At 39.6% G+C, this 19,506-nt stretch overlaps 1 protein-coding gene across 4 annotated transcripts in view; it reads right to left on the reverse strand.

Annotated features, from left to right (window-relative positions):
• Positions 1–1,355: 1,355 nt before the first annotated feature.
• The window catches only part of BACH1 (BTB domain and CNC homolog 1), a 43,694-nt gene continuing 25,543 nt past the window's right edge, over positions 1,356–19,506 (reverse strand). For 2 of the 4 annotated variants that reach the window (XM_027041748.2, XM_015076814.3), the window contains exons 3-5: positions 17,652–19,001; positions 15,780–15,986; positions 1,356–5,199 (exon numbers count right to left, since the gene is read on the reverse strand). In XM_027041748.2, the coding sequence (XP_026897549.1) occupies positions 4,738–5,199; positions 15,780–15,986; positions 17,652–19,001 (2,019 nt within the window). In that variant the 3' untranslated portion in view covers positions 1,356–4,737. Of the gene's footprint in view, positions 5,200–8,379; positions 8,458–8,478; positions 8,827–15,779; positions 15,987–17,651; positions 19,002–19,506 lie in introns of those variants that run through there. The other 2 variants (XM_027041751.2, XM_027041750.2) reach the window with 2 other exon arrangements.

The following is a 19,506-nucleotide window of genomic DNA, read 5'->3' on the forward strand; positions in this document are numbered from 1 at the left end:
CAGCATGCCCAAAGGCTGTAGTCCACACTCAGTGATATCTGAGATAAGCACAGCAGATGGAGAGAATCCTTGTATCAGTTCCCCCCCAATGCCTGTCTGTCAGTGCCCACTTTCTAGAATCTACCACCTGTGAACTTAAATTCAACTGGCAGGAACATCCCCAAGAAGGACCCCTTTGGTGGACCACAAGGAGCACGAGAAAGCGGCAGCAAGGTGGCATAAATTAAATGAAGTTGCCCGCAGCAGGCCTGTGGATGCCCTAACACCAGCAGCAGGCCCTCAGCCCAGTGGGCAACCTCCGGGCACCACTGGGCATTTCCAGGGGAAAGGACTCTTCACAGAGCTTGCAGGCATACCTGGGAAGAATAGTACATGCTGCTTTCCAGCTCTTTCAAGGCAGCTAGATCCCAATGCGCTACAGAATGCTAGCCAGGTTCCAGCTCTTCACCAGTAGTGCCTGGCCAACGTCACAGGCGCTACATGCGTTGCCCCAGATGCCATTCTGCATTGGGGCCCAGGGAGGAAATGGTGGCGGGGCCAGCCTCGGGTGCACTTGTCTTGTCTACAGTTGGCGCTGGATAGTTTAAGTCCGTGTAAGAAGCCATCCCTCAGAGGTAGCTTTCTCAGGCCTAAAAATTGCCAAGTCTGCCTCACTTCAGAGTTCGCTTGTAGTAAATTCACTGGGCAAAGCAGCTCTAAAGCTGTGTCCCACAACCCGGCCTCCATCGGCAGTGTGGACTTCACCTACCACCTGTTTCTTTCTCACATGGTCCAGACCATGCTCTGGATCGCCGGTAGCTCTGAGCAGCTGCTCAAAGCTTGATTACAAGGTCTGGTTGGAAGTTGGATGGAATCTGGTAGACATGACTCAGTAGGTAAGTCTTGAAAACATAAAAAGCCCTACATGGGGCGCCTGTGTGGCTCAGTCGGTTGAGCATCCGGCTTTGGCTCAGGTCATGATCTCAAGGCTCATGAGTTCAAGCCCTGTGTGGGGCTCTGTGCTGACAGCTCAGAGCCTGGAGCCTGCTTCGGATTCTGTCTCCCCTCGCTTTGCCCCTCCCCTGCTCGCACTCTGTGTCTCTCAAAAAAAAAATAAAATAAAAACGTAAAATAAAAATTTACAAAAAAAAGAAAAAAAAAAGCCCTACACCTCTATCCAAAGACTGAGATTAAGTAAAACAGTAGCAAGGCTAAAATCTGTGCCTCCTTAACCATCTGAGTGATGGGAATATTTTTCTTCAGGCATGATAAAATAGGAGAGATTTTCTCATAAGTCATACTGATTTTGATCAAAAGACTAAAATTAGTAAATTCACATGAGAGGTGAGAAAACGGATATGGAGTGTACAACTCTATTCAGTTAGAAGCAATTTTAAATAATTTTATTTATCTGTCAATTTATCACCAATATCTAACATTTATGGTTTTGCTACATTTGGATAAGCACATTAGAAAGAATGTAAATTAAATACTATGAAAGTTGCCTTTTAATGAGACATAATCTTAACAGGATCAGGATATATAAATTTAGTGGTTTTATTGCATTATTAGAAAATTATGTTATGAAAGATACAAAAAAAATCAATAGATGTTATTATTTCTGTTTATTTCACCATCAGTATGCCATCTTTTACCATTATGGCTTTGTATTTTCAATCTGCCCAATAGATTTCAAAGAATAGTTTATTACATGCCTAATAAAACACTTAAAATATTTACAGATTCAAAATAGATGTTTCAAAACTGAAAAAAGTTGACCTGAGAATTCAATATAGCATTGCCATTTATTTGTTTGACTTTTTTCCCCAAGTTGTTAATGTGGCAAAGTGTCCACATGCAACCTGTATCGTCTACTGCAACAAATATATTTAATTCCTTATTTAAAATTGGTTAAGCATTAAGCTACGTTAGGTTATAAAATTTACAGATGGAGAACCAAGGTTTAATTTATAACCATATTTGTTTTGAATGTAATAATTTAACAACAAATTATTTGCTATAGTTGTAGCATTCAAATAACGAAAACAATTTTAAGGTAATATTATTTTATGGAGTTAGACATAACAGTTTTTTAAAAATCACCAATCATTGAGAAGGCCAATTCATGAAATAAGGAACAATGATCATGTAAATACGCAATATACAAACTGAAAAAAACCTTTCCAGAATTCTGCATGAAGGAAAAGATATACACTGTATATACATAATCCTGTCACTTGTCTTCGGCAGCCAAAAAAAAAAAAAAATCATAACAAACTTTCTTAGAAAAAAACTTCTTTAGAAGTTAATGTTAAAATAGGCATAAATGTGTAATGCTATGCAATATATAGAAAATTTCCCTACCTTATGGCTGAAAAACAAAGATAAAATCCTTTATCTCTCTGTCCCTCTGTATTACAATTTGAAAATCATGTAGGTATGAGGTAGTGTAGTTACTTGTATTACATGCTGGCTATTAAAAGTAATGCTGTATTTTACAAAATATCACACTTGGCCAATAATCAGAATATCATCAAAATAAACCCATAATGCTAAACTATTTATATGTAGAGAGAAATCTAAACCAAGTGTCTTAAAAATCATATTTAAGTTCTGAGACAACTAGGATGTATCATAAAATATTAAGTAACCTTTCAAAGCAGTTATTTACAGTAGCAGTTAAAGCAAAAGTTTATGTGACATTTGCACATACACAAACTGATATGACAGTTGAGTGGACACTGAGGTAGGAAATCAAGGATTCCATTGGTTTTGTGTAAGATTTTACATTTTGTAAACCAGAAAAGTTTTTATATTATTTTATATTTTGGAGTTAAAATTTTAAATTACAAGTATCAAAGAGCTAGCTACATGGGGATATTATCTATCTACCTATCTATCTATCTATATATATATATAGGTATGCACACGCGATTCTTCTGTAGTATGGGATGCACTATCATAGAATTATTCTCCCTGACAAGTTCTTAAGTACTCTTATAAAAGCTTCTAGAAAATAAACAAGCCCAACTAGTTTTGTCTTATAACTAAGTCAATAACAGAGATAACATACAAATCACTGAAAACATACTAGCAATATCTCCCCTACCCACCCATCGGAAAGGGTAACATTTGATAAATTACTCCGAAATATGAACTCTGGTCCCCATATGCTGTCACGACTAAGGTCTACTTGCTAGACTTGCTGCTGTGGATGCTGGGCTCCCACGTTAGCTACACAGGCCCTTCACCAGACTCGGGATGCAGTTGCTAAGCCTCTCTCTCAGGTATCTGATCTTGGTAAAATTAAGTACTTTTCCAATCCAAACATGATAAATTACTCCTGTGTACCCTTTAAAACTAGGTTCTACCAATGTGAATATATGCAATTTTTTTAAAACACTGTTGAGAAGGTTCATACTCTGTAGGTTTACTGGATTCTCAAACACCAGAATGGCTGAGAGCCACTGCAAAATGTTGGGAGGGGTAAGTCCTGGGACTATAAAAGCTTTATTTTAAAACGGGACTGAATGAACACAAAGACCGATCACGAAATGCCCAAGTCAAAGTGATTTGTGTGCCCTTATACACCAGATCCGGGGAAGGGAAAGAGATTAAGTCTGGTTTCCAGATCCAAACCGACAATGGAACGAGACTGAACTTCGTCCTATTTCACAAACCTGCACGGCTGTGTGTAGATACGTTTTCCTCTACAATAACGCTGTTTACAAGTAAACCACAGGACTTCGGAAATAGGATAAAAAATGAACTGCCGCTCCTGACAAACGTAATTGGTTTTCTTTCCCCACGAGGTCTGCTTTTCTTGCAGGGGTCGTGACCCGTGGCGGGAAGGCAGAGCGCCTGGTGTCTGGGGCAGCCCTCCGGGAGTCCAGGGAGGCCTCGACAGGGCTGCCGGCGTGCCCCCTCATGCCTGTGTCCCCAAGTCGTACTTCTTCCAGAAGGAAAAGAATGTCAGGAACCAGAAAGATCACGGTGGACCCAGATGTGGTAGAGACTGCAGAGAAAGAAAGGAAGGGGGGAGAATGACACTTGTCTACTGTTGATGCCGCCAGCATTTCTGAGGTCGACCCGAGGAGGGAGGAGCAGAAGCTTCTGCCCGGCCGACCGCGTGCCTCTGTGTCCTGCGTATTCCCTACGTAGCTGAGGAGTTGCGGTGCAGGCCAAGCCAGCCCTGGCGTCGGTGGGAGAAGAGCAAAGCTCCAGGATTCGGGCGAGACACTGTCTTCCTCACCCTGCAATTCTGCACAAGTCTTCAGACGGCTGACATCCCACTTCAACACGCGGCGGAGCTCTACCGGCCTTACTCGGGGAGGCATTTTCTTTTAAACCGCCGTCGTGCAAAAGGTCAGGTTCTGAAACTTGTGCAGGCCACTCCCTTAGCAGGAACTCTCTGCAGACGCTTCAAGCTGTTAAACTTTTGACACGCTGCAGTTTTCACTGTCCAGTTCACTTTGCATATGGGAAGAGTTACTACCAATAGTGATTGTTCTTTAAAACGGAGTTTTTAAAGCCTTACGACAGTTTCACATGTGAGTTTTCAGGATCCGGGAGGCATGTAATTTGTGCATCTCGTGGAAATCAGGGGAAAGTCAGGGTTGCCTTCAGAGGAATTCCCTTAACAGCAAAGCCAGCGGGGGCCAATAACCAATACTGTTAAGAGTCAGAGGCTGTATTTTGCTCTTAAGACGTCAAAACTGCAGCGGAAAACGAGACGGTGTGCCGGAAGTGAATGCGAGTTTACTCATCAGTAGTACATTTATCAGTCATCTGCTGGCAGAAGTCCGAGATGCCGCCCCCCTGCCGGCACGGTTCCGAAGGCCCGGCCTGCTCGGGGGCGGCAGGAAGCCGGGACTCGCCTGGGGCACAGCCCGCAGACCCCCCGCCCTTCGGGCAAGGGCCGGGATGGGGATGGCGAGGGTTTGGCTCCCCGGCAGGGAGTGCCGTGGGGGGCCCCTCAGGTAAACTCAAAATCGACGGTAACGCAAGTTCGCCATCAGGAGTACTTTTTTCTTTTTCGGAAATTAAAAATGAAAGTGGGCAATCTGAAGCAGAGTACTTGGCGAGTATCTGTATTTGTTCTTGACTTAGAGCTGCTTCTTTACAGACTTGCTGGCAAAGTCCTGTTAGGTTCTGCTTCGTCTCACCCAGAGTTGACAAAATGTGATCTCTTTCTTTCAGCAAGCTCTCCTTTTCATTTTGCTGTGAGATGGGAAAGAGAATACAAGGACTTGTGTTTAGTAGCTCAGTCAACATTTCTGAAGTAACCAAACATTCGTATCTCCTGGGTCTTCTCATTAAATGAGACCACCAGGGATTTCTACTTCCAACTCAATTCAAAAATTTTTTAAATAACCCAGAGAGAGGCCCATAATCCCTCATCCAAAACTCTGATGTATCTTGGGGTTCAGAATTTTTCAGATTTTAGAAAGACAATACGGATGCACATGTACTCCCTCCAGCAGGGTCTGGGGCGGTACCCCACGGTCAGACATCTTTACGTTTCTAAATAAAACACATTAAAATACCAAATAACGCACATAGTAGGAGAAAGAAAGACTTGACAACAGCCTGGCGTCAAGTTTTTGTTTTTTTTGTTTTTTCCGGTCAAAACAGTTATGACAAACTCGCCAGGTTTTCAGAGCTTTTTGGATTTACAGATTGTAAATGAAAGCGGACCATACATTTGCGATGGGAAACAACCAAACAAAGTACGAGTACACCGGTCACAAGCACAGCCGCTCCGCTCCCTGCAGGATTCTAACCATGACCAACATTTGTCGAGCATTTGCTTTGTCCCAGATACTGCGCTAAATGCTTTCAAATATGCAGTCTCAACCACATCATTCACACCATGACTCTGTTGATTTAAGTAATACTACACCCATTTTATAGATGGGACTGAGAGCTTAATATGCCCAGAGTCAGAAAGCTACTAAGTGTGTGTACTAACTGTGTACTAAGTGTGTACTAACTGAGTTACTAAGGTGTGAAGAACTTGGGGATGAACTTTGTGTCTCTTATTTATTATTTTTGTTCCTGTTATGATTACTATTTAAAGTTTTTATCCCTGTAGGAACGCCTGCCACAGGATGTTTTCAAACTTTTCCTGGTTCCTGCATTTCTGTCCACTGTCGCTGCTGCTGCTGCTGCTGCTAAGGCTTTTTCCATCACTGTCCCACCTTATCCTTCCTATTCTACCGCTGCAGTGCTGCTTACCTAGGATGAGGTAGGAAACCAAACAATCAACCTATTTATAAACAAAGAGTAAATAAATGTTGGTAGACGGTCACAGGTTTCTCCCGTGAAATTTATGACAACTCTCTTGGCTTTCTGCCCACTGACAGGCTCTGGAGAAGGAGGTTGCAAGCTAACATTGAGGCAGGTTGTCTCAGAATGATAATGCACAATGACCATCCTTTAAATAGATTCTTTTCTGGAACAAAAACAGCTAAAAGGGTAAAAGGAAATTTGCTTTATATAAAAGTGCTGCTACTGTTTTACATAAAAGTTTTTCTTAAAAAATTGTATGTGAACCCAGTTACTGAAGAGTTAGGTGTTTAAATATCTCAAGGTCATCTACTATTTTGAGAAAAACGTGTGGTGAATACAGAGTCCTATAGTAGATTTTACCTTGTCAAGTATTCTCCAATTTGTTCAGATCTTTATACAACTGTTCTGTTTTGAAAATACAGGTATAGGTCAAAAATATATACATTTTTATATACAAATGAATAAATAAGTAAAACCAAGACCAATGTTCTTGGTAACAGAACAGAAGAAAAGTATACTTTTGGTAACAGAACGTTTGTCAGTTGTAGGCTTCTGGTAAAATGAGTCTGCAGGTGCCTAGAGGGCACGACCTGTGCTTACTACTACCTATCCAAGAAGGAACACATTTACTGGAATCAGCACCCACTTTTCTTTATGACCTCCTAGAAGCAAATCCAAATGAGGACGTAAACAAAGCTTCCAGAAGAAAAGAAGAAGTATTCTCCCTCAGTCACAACAATACTCAGCCATAGACTCCTCTATCAAAGTTGGGATGAGTTTCCTTTCTAAATAGCGACAGACGAAATTTTAACTACTGACTGGTCTTTTAAATTAAACGTGGTTAAGCAAATTAATGAAAATCTCAACTTTTTTCCAGAAATGAGAACTGCCACTTAATCTATAGATACTACGAAGATGACAAATATTTTATAACTTCTATCTCTTTAAACACCGATCATCTTGGGGCACCTGGGTGGCTCAGTCGGTTAAGCATCCGACTTCAGCTCAGGTCACGATCTCGCGGTCCATGAGTTCGAGCCCCGTGTCAGGCTCTGTGCTGACAGTTCAGGGCCTGGAGCCTGTTTTAGATTCTGTGTCTCCCTCTCTGTCTGACCCTCCCCCCGTTCATGCTGTCTCTCCCTGTCTCAAAAATAAAATAAACATTAAAAACAATTTTTTTAAATAAAAAAAAAATAAAATAAACACCAATAATCTTAAACATTCTCCCGACTTCCACCCCACTAAATAAAGGGTCACATAACTATACTCCTCAAGTACATCCCATACAAGATGTCTTGCTTCTTTCTTTACAACAACTAAAACCAACAGGTACAACCCTGCAACGCCACCATGATTAGTTCTATAAATTAAATGCCCCCAGCTGTGCCTCTGCACTTTTAACTCCTACACAGGTAAGTTTCTAGGCAGTCGGCTGATTTTTCCAGGCCACTCTAATTTTAAAACACAAGTTGACTTCAGTAGAATTCAGTTTAATAACTGATTATTAAGGGGCAGCTGGGTGGCTCAGGCAGTTAAGTGTCTGACTCAATCAAGAGTCTTCGGCTCAGGTCACGATCTCACGGTTCGTGAGTTCAGGCCCTGTTGTCAGGCTCTGCACTGACGGCACGGAGCCTGCTTGGGATTCTCTCTCTCTCCCTCACTCTCTGCCCCTCCCCCACTCTCTAAATAAATAAATAAATATTTTAAAAAATAACTGATCATTAAATAAAAGTAATTTGACTTAATCACTTCGTGACATCTTTAATTAAAGACACCTCCTAAACATACGACCAGCATCCAGCTACCTATCTCTACAATGTATTTTCATTTTCTTAGAGTGCAATCGTATAAAGTACAAGTCTGAGGTTCTGTGGCTTTAACCACAGATTTATAAGAAAAATAAAATTGGTGTTCTAGTACCATTCTGCATTTTATGACAAGTTTACATCCAAATCCACACTTTCAACAGCTAGTGTACAACATTCACTCAAATACGAGAACTTAAAAATATTTTAAATAGAACTCACCCAATAAAGGTAACGAGTGAAAGAATTTGGCACCCAAAGGGCTAGCTGACAGTGACAATGTTTTAGGTCAAAGAGTACTCACTACTAGAAAATGGTGATCAGTGGTTCCTTATGATGTAAAATCTCTGAACACACAGGTCAGGGAACTATGCAAGTGGCCCTTAAAAATATGAATACAAATGCTCAATTTCACTCATAAGAGAAACAAAAGCAAAAGCCACCCCGAGATACCAATTCTTCCTATCGCCTGTGAAGAACCCAAGCGGACAATTAACTTCTTGCTGAGGCTGGGGGCAGACACCCACACAGCTGGCAGGAAGGCAAAATGCTATGACCCCAGCAGAGCAGAATTCATTAATATCTAACAAAGTGACATAGCTATTTACCCTCTTCCAGGGACCCATCCTAAAGAGACACCTCCTTCAGCAGGAAAAAACAACGTGCACAGTTATCCACCACGAGGTCCCAAATGTCCACCAAGAAGAACCTGGCGTGACACTGCTCTGCAGTCACGGCTGAATATACAGAGCTGTGAAAGCAATGACAGCCTCTTTGAACTAAGAAAAATATTTCCTGGAAATCACTTCTTAAGTGAAAAGAGTGAAATACGGAAAAGCGCATATGGAATTTGTTTACATAGCAGCAAGGATCAGAAGAATAAACATAAAATACTACCTGTTTTCAGAAAAGAAACACAAGAAAAAAATTAGAGACCAATGAAAAGAGTTACCCAAAGGGCAGAGTTACAAATAGGGTACAGGGAGAGTCTGAGATCAAGGCTTCTGGAGTACAGCTTTCTCTAAACAGTTCTAACTTTTGAGCCATATCAATGTTTTATATATTCAGAAATTACACAAAAAAGGTGAAGAGTAAATCGTAGTAATAAATGCAGAAACATTAATTTCACTGTATATCAAATTGCTAGCATAGAGAAAAAAAATCACTTCAAATAACTTTTAAACTTTAAACTTCAATACTCTGGAATATATATTTTTAAAGTTTTTTTCAATGTTTATTTACTTTTTGAGAGAGAGAGAGAGACAGAGCACAAGTAGGGGAGGGTCAGAGAAAGAGGGAGACACAGATTCCAAAGCAGGCTCCAGGCTCTGAGCTGTCAGCACAGAGCCCGATGCGGGGCTCAAACCCACAAACCATGAGATCATGACCTGAATCGAAGTTGGACTTAACTGAGCTTAACCGACTGAGCCACCCAGGTGCCCCACTATGGAATATATTCAAGGACAAAAAAAGGCAAAGAAATCTTAAATTTTACTTAATCTGTTTCCTGTTACTAGTAGTTCTGACATTGTAATTTTGTAACTATTATATATATGATTACATATTTTAACATAATCATAATTATTATAACCATAATAAATATATTTACTATTTGCTTTGTATCAGCATATATAATTATATTTACTATTACTTTAATATCATATTTACTGTTTGCTTTATACTTATATACAAGCAATCATTACATTACAAATATATATTCACACAAAGCAAATAGTAAATATACTACTATAACTGAGAGCTAAGATTTTCCCTGTAAAGAGATAAAAAACACACATAGAAGCAAAGACAAGAGCTCTATACTGCTGAAGTTTGATTGAAAATATCTACCTGGCTCATGAGTTCCATTATACTTTTTTACTTTTATTTATCCAAGGTGATGTATATACTGAATGCACTCGTGAGTTACACAAACACACATACATTTCCCACTCTGTCCCCTCAAAGAGCCCAGAAGGAGTTAACACCAGCAGCAAGCATGCTAAAAGAAACCAGAGAATTTTGGATAAAGATGATTCCAAATCTTGGGACAAGCAAAGTACAGGGTGAGCCTGTGACAGATTATTCTAGGCAGCACAGAAGCACTAATGGGGTCATGTCAAAAGGACACAGCAGCTAGCCTGAGGGGCCTCTCTCTGACCAACTTTGAAAAAATACCAACATCGAAAAGACTAATGACGATTATGGTTGTGAGAAATTAAATGAGGAAAAAAATCAATCCCTAAGTCCACAGTGATACTAAAGGCATGGCATGGCAGGAGGGAGGCAAACAGGAGGGAAGAAAAGTCCCCTTTAAAAGAGGAATACCAAACAAACAAATGGATACAAATAAAAGAGTAACAAGCATGTGTGTAAGTGGAACAACAGAATTAGGTCACTATTTTGCAACACCCATTATGAAGGCCACCAATATATGCTAGAAAACAAAACATGTAGGAGTCGTGGGGAAGAGGCTATTACAGAGGCAAAAAACAGAATCTCGAAAATGATCTGGCAATCCCCATCTGCTCAGGTAGGGCACCTGACACAGTGTGCCCTCTACCACGTGGCATACCATAAAGGACACAACACCAGTTCAGGTTTCATCTCAATTCAACAACTTACACTTTCAGTTTGTGTGAAATACAAAGAATGGAGGAGTGAGTCAAAACCAAGTGGAAACAGTCAGGTAAACATTAAAAGTAGGACATTTTATGAGAAACCTGGCCTGGACTCTTCAAAAAGTTATCATGATTTTAAAAAGGGTTGTGGGGGTCTCAGGTTGAAAGACTAAAAAGGCACAACCAAATGTTCTGTGATGAAAGGACCCTAGTTTGGAGGGGGAAAAAAGCATATAGGTGAAATATATTTGGGAAACTATTAGGGTAATTTGAATAGGGAGTATATATAATACTGAGGATCTATTAACTTTCTCGGGTATGATAAAACTATTGGTAAAGATATGAGATAAATATATGTAAGAATGTCTATTTTTAGGAGATGCATGCTTTAGTATTTAGGGGTAAAATGTCATAATGTGGTAGCTTTTAAATGAATCAGAAAATAAAAGCAGAGCAATAGAGACCGACTGAGAAAAGACACTGGGACCAAGATCAACCAACTGTGGTTAGAAAGAGACTAAAACTGACCGACAAGGAAAGAGACAAAGATGGACAGACCAAACAACGAGAGCAGGGACACACACGTGGCTGGAAAGACCAACAGAGAAGTAAAGCAGATGTGACAAATGTAAATAATTGTTGAGTCAACATGAGGTTGTTCACTGAACTCTTAACTCTTCTAAAAGCTTGAAGCTTTCAGAATGCAGGGGAGGAAGATGAATCTCAGGAAAACATGAGAACACGTAAATCTCTCCCTGTGAGAATATAAGCATTTTATTGGCAAGGACTGTATCTCAGTCATCTTTGATTTCCTGGTAACTCGTACAACATTTAGTATGCTCAGCAGATGTTCACAGAAAGAAGAGGAATTTAAAATACAACTACTAATATTTACTGGGCCCGGGGCACGTGCTGAGCAGTATAATGGCATGTGATCTTTGCACCAGTCCTGAGGGAGATACTATCCTTATCTCCGTATCACCAATAAGGGAATGTGGGTGGGTATTAGAGGTAAAATAATTTCCCCAAGCCACAAAGCTACCAAGTAGCCAGGGACCATTTCCAGATGTTTGACTCCAAAGCCTCCATCTGACCTCTGTGCCCTAGTGCAACAGGCTCTCAAATTTTAATGTGAATGAAGATTTACCCTGGAAATATTTATGAAACACATGCTTCTGGGACCCTCCCACAGGTGTAGGGTAGGATTAAGGAATGTGCTTTTTTTTTTTTTTTTTTTAGTTTTTCTAGTATTTTTTAGGAACCTGTATTTTCAAAGGGACGCTCCCAGATAACTCTGATGCCAACTGCCCACAGACCACATTTCAAGGTGTGCTGCTCAAGGATATCACAGAGTGGCAATGGGCAAGTTCCAGAAGGGCTCACTGGGTGTGTTTGGAGATGGCAGCGTGCGTGTGCTCAGAGCAGCCAGCAGCACGTGGCTAGAACAGATTTATCTTTTTAATTTTTATTTATTTTTGAGAGAGAGACAGAGAGAGAGAGAAGAGGAGGGGCAGAGAGAGAGAGGGAGACAGAGAATCCCAGAGAATCTGCTGAATCAGAGAATCTGCTGTCAGCATAGAACCCAACACAGGGCTCAAACTCGTGAACCGTGAGATCAGGACCCAAGCCAAGATCAAGAGTACTGACTGAACCATGCACCCAGGTGCCCCAAAACAAGTTTATTTTCAATAAAATAATACAATCTTCACCACAAGATGTAAAATACTAAGGACAGATGAGGTCTTTGTACTCCTATACCATCACAATAGATAAAAGCAATGAAACAAAATGATGTCTATATACCTCAAGTCTGAATCCAAGTGCTTTTGTGAATATTCTGATTTCTGATCACTTATACGTTGATACCAATAAATATTGGATAACATCTAAGAGAAATACACTTTGGTAATTTTTTTTCTTTAAAAAGCTAAATTCCTGGAGTGCCTGGGTGGCTCAGTCAATTTGAGTGTCTGACTCTTGATTTCAACTCAGGTCACGATCCCAGAGTCGTGAGATCCAGCCCCACATGAGGTTCCACACTAAGCAGAGAGCCTGCTTGAGATTCTTGCCCTCTCTCCCTCTGCCCCTTTCTCCCACTTGTGCTCTCTCGTAAATAAATTAATCAGTTGAAATTAAATTAAATTTTTAAAAAAAGCTAAGTTCCCTTCATTTCAGGGTTACCTTTCCTTGAGGCAAAAATATTATTAGAAACATACTAGTTCTTAATTTCTCAAGAAATGTTCAAGAAGAAACATGGACCTTGTAAAGAATCCTTAAAGACAAGAGCTTTGTAAGCCAAACATAACAAAAATTGAATGATTCTTGAACTTTACTGGTTAAAAAAAAAAGTCATGTTATTGGTCTATAGATTATTCATATTCAAAGTCCTTATAGTAAATGCAATGACAAATCAATGCCTAACCTCTAATACACCATAAATGTTAAAAGTAATTACCATCAATTTACCCACCAAATAAATACACCTCTTTCTTTTTCTTCAAAGGTTCTATTAGATTCTGACAGGACTTCTTGTTGAAAAATACAACTCATTTATTTATTGAATTTGAACGAACATCACCCATTGTCTTTCATAGCGCATTGAGACTATTAAAGTGTCCTTTATACATGATAATTATTCTACAAATCTACCGTGAAGACATTTTAGAATCACTATTCTTACCGTGATCAAAACACTGTTCTTCATGTGTTTTTCCATCCAGTCTATTATGCTATTACTCTTACGACAAACTGCAAAAAGTTTGCAGCCAATAGCCACAGACTAAAGTTTACTAAAATATGGGCCCTTCGCCTAATCACCAGATCAGGGCAACATATACTGTGAATTCATTTATATGTTAACCTAACCAGTTATTGGCTACATCACCATGGCTGTTTCATTACGAAACAAGTAATTTCCCTTAAGTAGGTTCACTAAAATACCACCCAGAATACAAATACTGGGAAATACTGCTTGTCTACTGACCATGTTTCCAGAAAGTACCCTCTCAATTTAAAAAATACAAATCTGTCGCACTCCTCCATATTCTCCACTCTACTGTTGGTCCTTCTCTCTTTACAAAAGGCAACAAGACCCAAAACATCACCCAATAACCAGGGTCTAAATTCCAAGCAAATTTCTTAATGTAATAAAATAACTTAAGGCTCAAACTCTTTTACATCTAGGAAAAGGGGCAGCTTTCTTATTCCTGTTAGCTAAGAAGTAACACATTCTCTGCTTATTTTCACCTGAGAGAGACATCTGTGGCAGGTCTGAACTTTACAAGTGCCCCTTACATTTTGCAGCTAGAGTGTGCCTGTAAAAATCACTAGAACGGAGAGTAGTAGGAAGGACAGGACAGTGAGTTCAAGGAAGCTAAAACATAACGCAAGACACTCTGCAAAAAAGAAAAAAGAAAAAGAAAAAGAAGAAAAAGCTAGCATGTTTTCTCTGGAGATACTGGGAAGTGGAAAGAGACTGAGCTGAGCTCAGTCAGCCTGGTGCACATCTGGATGAGCAGATCCCTGGCAGGCGATGTGCTCTGCCTGCCCAGAGGTGGGCTCCTGGCAGCTGGGCTGTAACTATCTGTCCCTTCTCTCTTGTCACAGAAAAGGACACCTGAGCTGAAGTAAGCCAATTAGATGCTCACCTCCTTGGGAATTTAGAACTAAAACTGTAGTGTCCATCGGACTAGATCCTGGAAGAGAGAGAGACTATTCAGAAGCCACACTGCAGCTACCCTTCCCATCCGCATCTAGCAGCACAGTGCAGAGTGAGCAGGTGCATGAAGATGGGGTGATAGAGAAGATTCTCTGGGTTTCTGGTGGCAGTTTTCCACTTTCTTATTCTATACTGTTTACGATGCCTGCTTCACTCTTGGGCTTCTAAATGAGACACCTGTATCCTCACAATAAATTCATCCCTTCATTCATTCATTCATGCTTCAGATGGTTTCTATGTCTTACAGCCAGTGTCCAAATTAATACAACAGGTAAATAGGGTACTGACCACAATAGATGAATAATAAATTTTTATGTTTCCATTTTTCTGTATATAAAGGCACAGACTGCTTTTTATTCTTTTCTTTTTTTCTGATGAGGGCAAAGATGAACTGAATGGAGGAAAACACAACACTGTCATAACAACCCAGTACAGCACAAAATAAGAATGCATTTCCCTAGACAGGTTCTTTTTTCTAAAATGTTGCTGATTGATTGCTGTTCATAGCTAGAATGTTTGTGCTTGAGAACTTGCTACAATCACAGTTTCAAACTTTCACCAATAATTAACAAAGACTCCAAACTAAATATTCCAAGAATGTTTTTGCTATTTCTCAGTGCTGGTTCCCTGCTGTCTCTACAGCTGCACTCCCATAGTTGTCTCTTTCATACAATGCTTTCTTCCACCAACCACTAGGGGAACAGAGAAACCTGGGTGCAAATTAATCCATTTTTCAATTAATTTGCGTTTTGATGCTGGAATAAATAACAAGATTCAATAACGTAAGCATTCCTCTCCCTCTAGAGTCTCAATAAATCTTGAATTTTCTATTCATATCAGCAAATGAGTTCTTTCTCTTAGACGCAAGATCCAAGTTCGTTTATTGGTTCCAGTATCGATCAAAACAAGTTATTCAAGTCTACCGTCAATTTAAATGAACAATTGTAACATTAGCTTTTATAGATACTTAAAAGAGATTAAAGTGTTTCAGAGTTTCTTCAATCTCTACTCAACCACTAAGAATTAGGTAGACAGTTAAAACACACACACACACACACACACACACACACACACACACACACCCAAAAATAGTTCTCAGTGTACATATTATAGCATATCACCCTAAAGATGTAGAATACTAGCATAAGCATAAGAGTCTATGAAAACTCTTTTCGTCTCCCAAGCTTTCGAAAAACATCATGTAACTTATTTTCTTAAGATGGTAATTGGTGAATTTGAAATTAACATGTAATTGAGCATCGTATCTGACTCAGGAATTGAAACTGCTATTTCCTCTACAAAAAAAAAAAAAAAGAGTAACTGAAGGGATGCGGTGGAATTTGAGTAACAAGAAACCTGCAAACCTACCAGCTTCTCAATTTCTGATTCCAGATTCTGTATACAGTCCAGTTTTCTCTTGCGACAGCGCTGCGCGGCAATTCTGTTTTTACTTCTCCTTCGAATGTCATGGATGCAGTCCAGTTGTTCCGGGGTCAGCTTGTGCATTTTCAACAAGGATTGAAAATCATTTCGGGAGAGTGAGATTATTCGTTGTGCATTAAAAGGCAGTTTTACCTAGAATGTAAAATAAACATTAGTAATTGCTGCTGAATAATGTAGTTAAGACTCCCATCACGGAAGAGTAAGATCTACATCTATATTTTCCAGAGAACTTCATTTAGACTTTAAAAAAACAAAAAACAAAAACCAAAAAAAGCAGACCTCTATTCCCAGTTTCTATATAATCCCTTATAATAAAGAGTGATAATTTGATATTTCTAGCCTATTTTAGAGGGTTCAGAAGACAAGTACATTGAGAAACAGATTTTTTCAGCAAAATAAAAAATATGAACACAAATATTCATATATTTAAAATTAAAAAACAGGACTTGTTTTACTCAGACATGTTAATTAACACACGTATCTTTAAGCCTCTTTCTAAAGTGTTTTTAATGTGTTTAACCAAACAAAAAAAAAATCTCTTTTATACTTTGATTGATACTGATCTAACACTGGTATAACTACCTAGTAATTTCTCGAGCATTTTAGAAAATTAATTTTTCTGTCAAGAAATAGTAGTGTCACATAACTCAACTTAAAAATCTACATGTTTCACTTTCTCACTTGTCAGTATAGAAATGGTTAGAAAAACCTAATGAATGTTTTAATGTCATCTTCAACATACTTAAATTTGGAAAAATTTAGGGTGATTTTTTTTAATGACAAAATTGTGGGACAACTTAATTATATTAATTATTCATAAAAAACACTGATCAGTTTCTCTGGCAACCTACTTAATCTTTCAAACGTACAGAAATTAGTTACACAAAATGTCTTACAATTTCTTAACAGTTTTATTTTTAACATTCTTTTCACAGTTCCATTAAATTAAAATTAAAATCCATTATATGGATTTATAAATGTCATATAAAAATCTGTAGATGTAACTCATGCACATATATTACTTCTTAAACTAAATCACCAATAATCTCCTTCCAAAGCTAAGGAGGAAAGAAAACCTGTCACTCTTTCAAACCCATGTCATCCAACAGCTAGAAAACCAAAGAAAATGATAGAGAACCAACAAGGCTTTATTATCACTGGAATTATGGTAATGTTTTACAAAAAACCATCTATCAAATACAAACAAACATCTGTACACAAAGTACACAGATCAAGCTTGGTAAGGTTAATCCAATACCAGCGAACTCATGCCAAATTATTAAGACATTAAATTAATGGCTGAAATGGCTAAGGGAAACTAAGAAAAAAATTAACGGCTATGAAAAAGTAGGGCAAAGAAAACTCTCCCACATTCCTATACCTAGTCACTGCTAAATCACTGCCAAGTAACTAGTCCCAAATCCAGAGATCCTGCAGCAATGACTAAGATTGGAGCGTATGTTGCATTTTTCCAGGAGTTACCACGGAACGATCACAGATTCTTTTTTTTTTTTTTTACCTTTTGGGACAGGGCATTTGATTTAAACAGCCAATGTGTGAATACACTCCATGACAAAAATAAATACACCCGCTTGAAACATATGAACACAGAAGTCCTTCAAACTCCGTCACACTCTTTTGGTACTGATCACACAGTTTTAGAACTGTCTCTGGATTTCCCCCTCCCTCCCTGAGCCTGCGCATATCATCTCTAAAGGTGCGACAGGAGCCGACCCAGAGTAAATCCCGATTAAGTGGTCAAACAAGGACTCAGCAACACACACGTTTTCCCCTCACCTCACATTCTTGCTCTCTGGCCGAACAGGGTTCGCTGTCACCTTCAGTATCCGTCTCAGAGTCATCTCCCAGGCTAATCACACAAGCATACGGGCAAGGTTCCTGCTGGGGTTCGGAAACATACTCATCGTTTCCAATTTCCAAGCTGCTAGAACAGCCTTCGGTACTCAGAGTACTTATAAAAGGGCAGTTGACAGAACTTAACGTTGTAAAAGTCCTCTGACCCGGTTCCGGGCTCTCGCTGATCCTGATACCTAACCAGGGACACTCAGACCGTTTCTGGGAGTAGATCTGTTCTGAACCATCTTTGGCCACCGCAGGTGATAACTGCATCTGGCAAGGAGAGTCCGTGCTACAAATGTCGCTCCAGAAGCCTTTTGCTAGGTGTTCTGCCACTTCCCGTTCCACACTACTCCGATCGCTGGAGGCAAGGCTACCATCTTCCCTGGGGCCAGAGTCAGACTTCAAATGTAAATCCTGACTTTCACCAAACGTTTTCTCTTCCCGAACATCTGTACCTGACAAAGGCTTTTCTGTTAACACTGCTGTGTTTTGCATTCCAGCAAAACTTACGTCACCGTCACCGTATTGGTCGTAGGTGTGTAAAAGAGACAGAGAATAGAGCCCGTGAGGGGCTGCAGAAGAATTGTGGGGGAAAGGAGTCATTTCTGGCTTTTCTGATGGGCACTGAGGAGCAGGATCTTTCTTCTTGGTTTCTTCATGTTCCATTGCTAATTTACCTTCTTCACATTTTAAAATCACCTGCAGATCTGCACAGTCCTGGATTCCTCCCAGACATTCATTTTCAGGAGTCTCATTTGGCTGGGCAGAAGCATGAACATCTTTGACACTGGATTCCGCACTACGGACTCTGTCAGTTCCAAATGCTTTCTGGAATTTTCTGTACTTGGGACATAGAGATGGCAAAGCCAGAGCAGCATCCTTTTCTAAGCACATGGATTCACAGGTTTGACTGGCACTATCCTGGAGAGGAGATGATACTTTTGCATTTCCTTGATACCTATGCAGTTTCCATTGAGGAGTCTGGACATTTTTATTTTCCAAAAATTCCTCCACATCATCAATTTCTAAATCCCTCTGGTCCAACAGTGAAAACTTAAGGTCTGCTTTCTGACAGTGTGATGGGATGCATTTTTTTCTTAGGCATTCTTGCTGGTCTGCAGTGGAGTCCAAAAACTTAAATTTGAGAAACTGAAAGCAGGATTCCTCAATATCACGTACACCTAAAAATTCCACACACTTGCACACTTCATCCACATTGTCCTTACTTAAAATCAGTTTGGCAGTGTAGGCAAACTGAATTAAAGGTTCAAATCCTTTAACTGTCACCTGTTAACATACAAAATAAAAACAAATGCATCACTTGAAAGTGGTCTAGTGGATAAATAAAAGTAGAAGGGGAATAGAGACATGAAGAACTTACTTGTGATCATTATAAAATGGGCATTTTAATTTGGTAAGTAAAAACATCCTTCTAGAAAATGTAATGCTAATTAGGAGTCTGGAAAAGCATGCTTATCACACCTCATTCGTTGGACCTGCACCCTCCACTTCATAGATTTCACGCTTAATGACACATGAATTATGGTCTGACTCACATGAGGTGAAGACATCAAACACTGCCATTATGGGATGTGTTGCTAATTTTTAAAACCAATGCTAACCCATAGTTGGCCCTTATCATTTCATTGGCATTGTGTTATTCGTGCTGACCTCTGCCACAGAACTGACAAACTGTTGATGCTCCAAACTGTTGATACAAGTTCATGGAAGTATGGATGCTGGGATAAGCTAAACTGTAGACTTAGTACCCGTCACAGAGCAGCCCACACCG

The sequence above is a fragment of the Acinonyx jubatus genome, chromosome C2, assembly GCF_027475565.1.
Source record: "Acinonyx jubatus isolate Ajub_Pintada_27869175 chromosome C2, VMU_Ajub_asm_v1.0, whole genome shotgun sequence".
NCBI lineage: Eukaryota > Metazoa > Chordata > Mammalia > Carnivora > Felidae > Acinonyx > Acinonyx jubatus.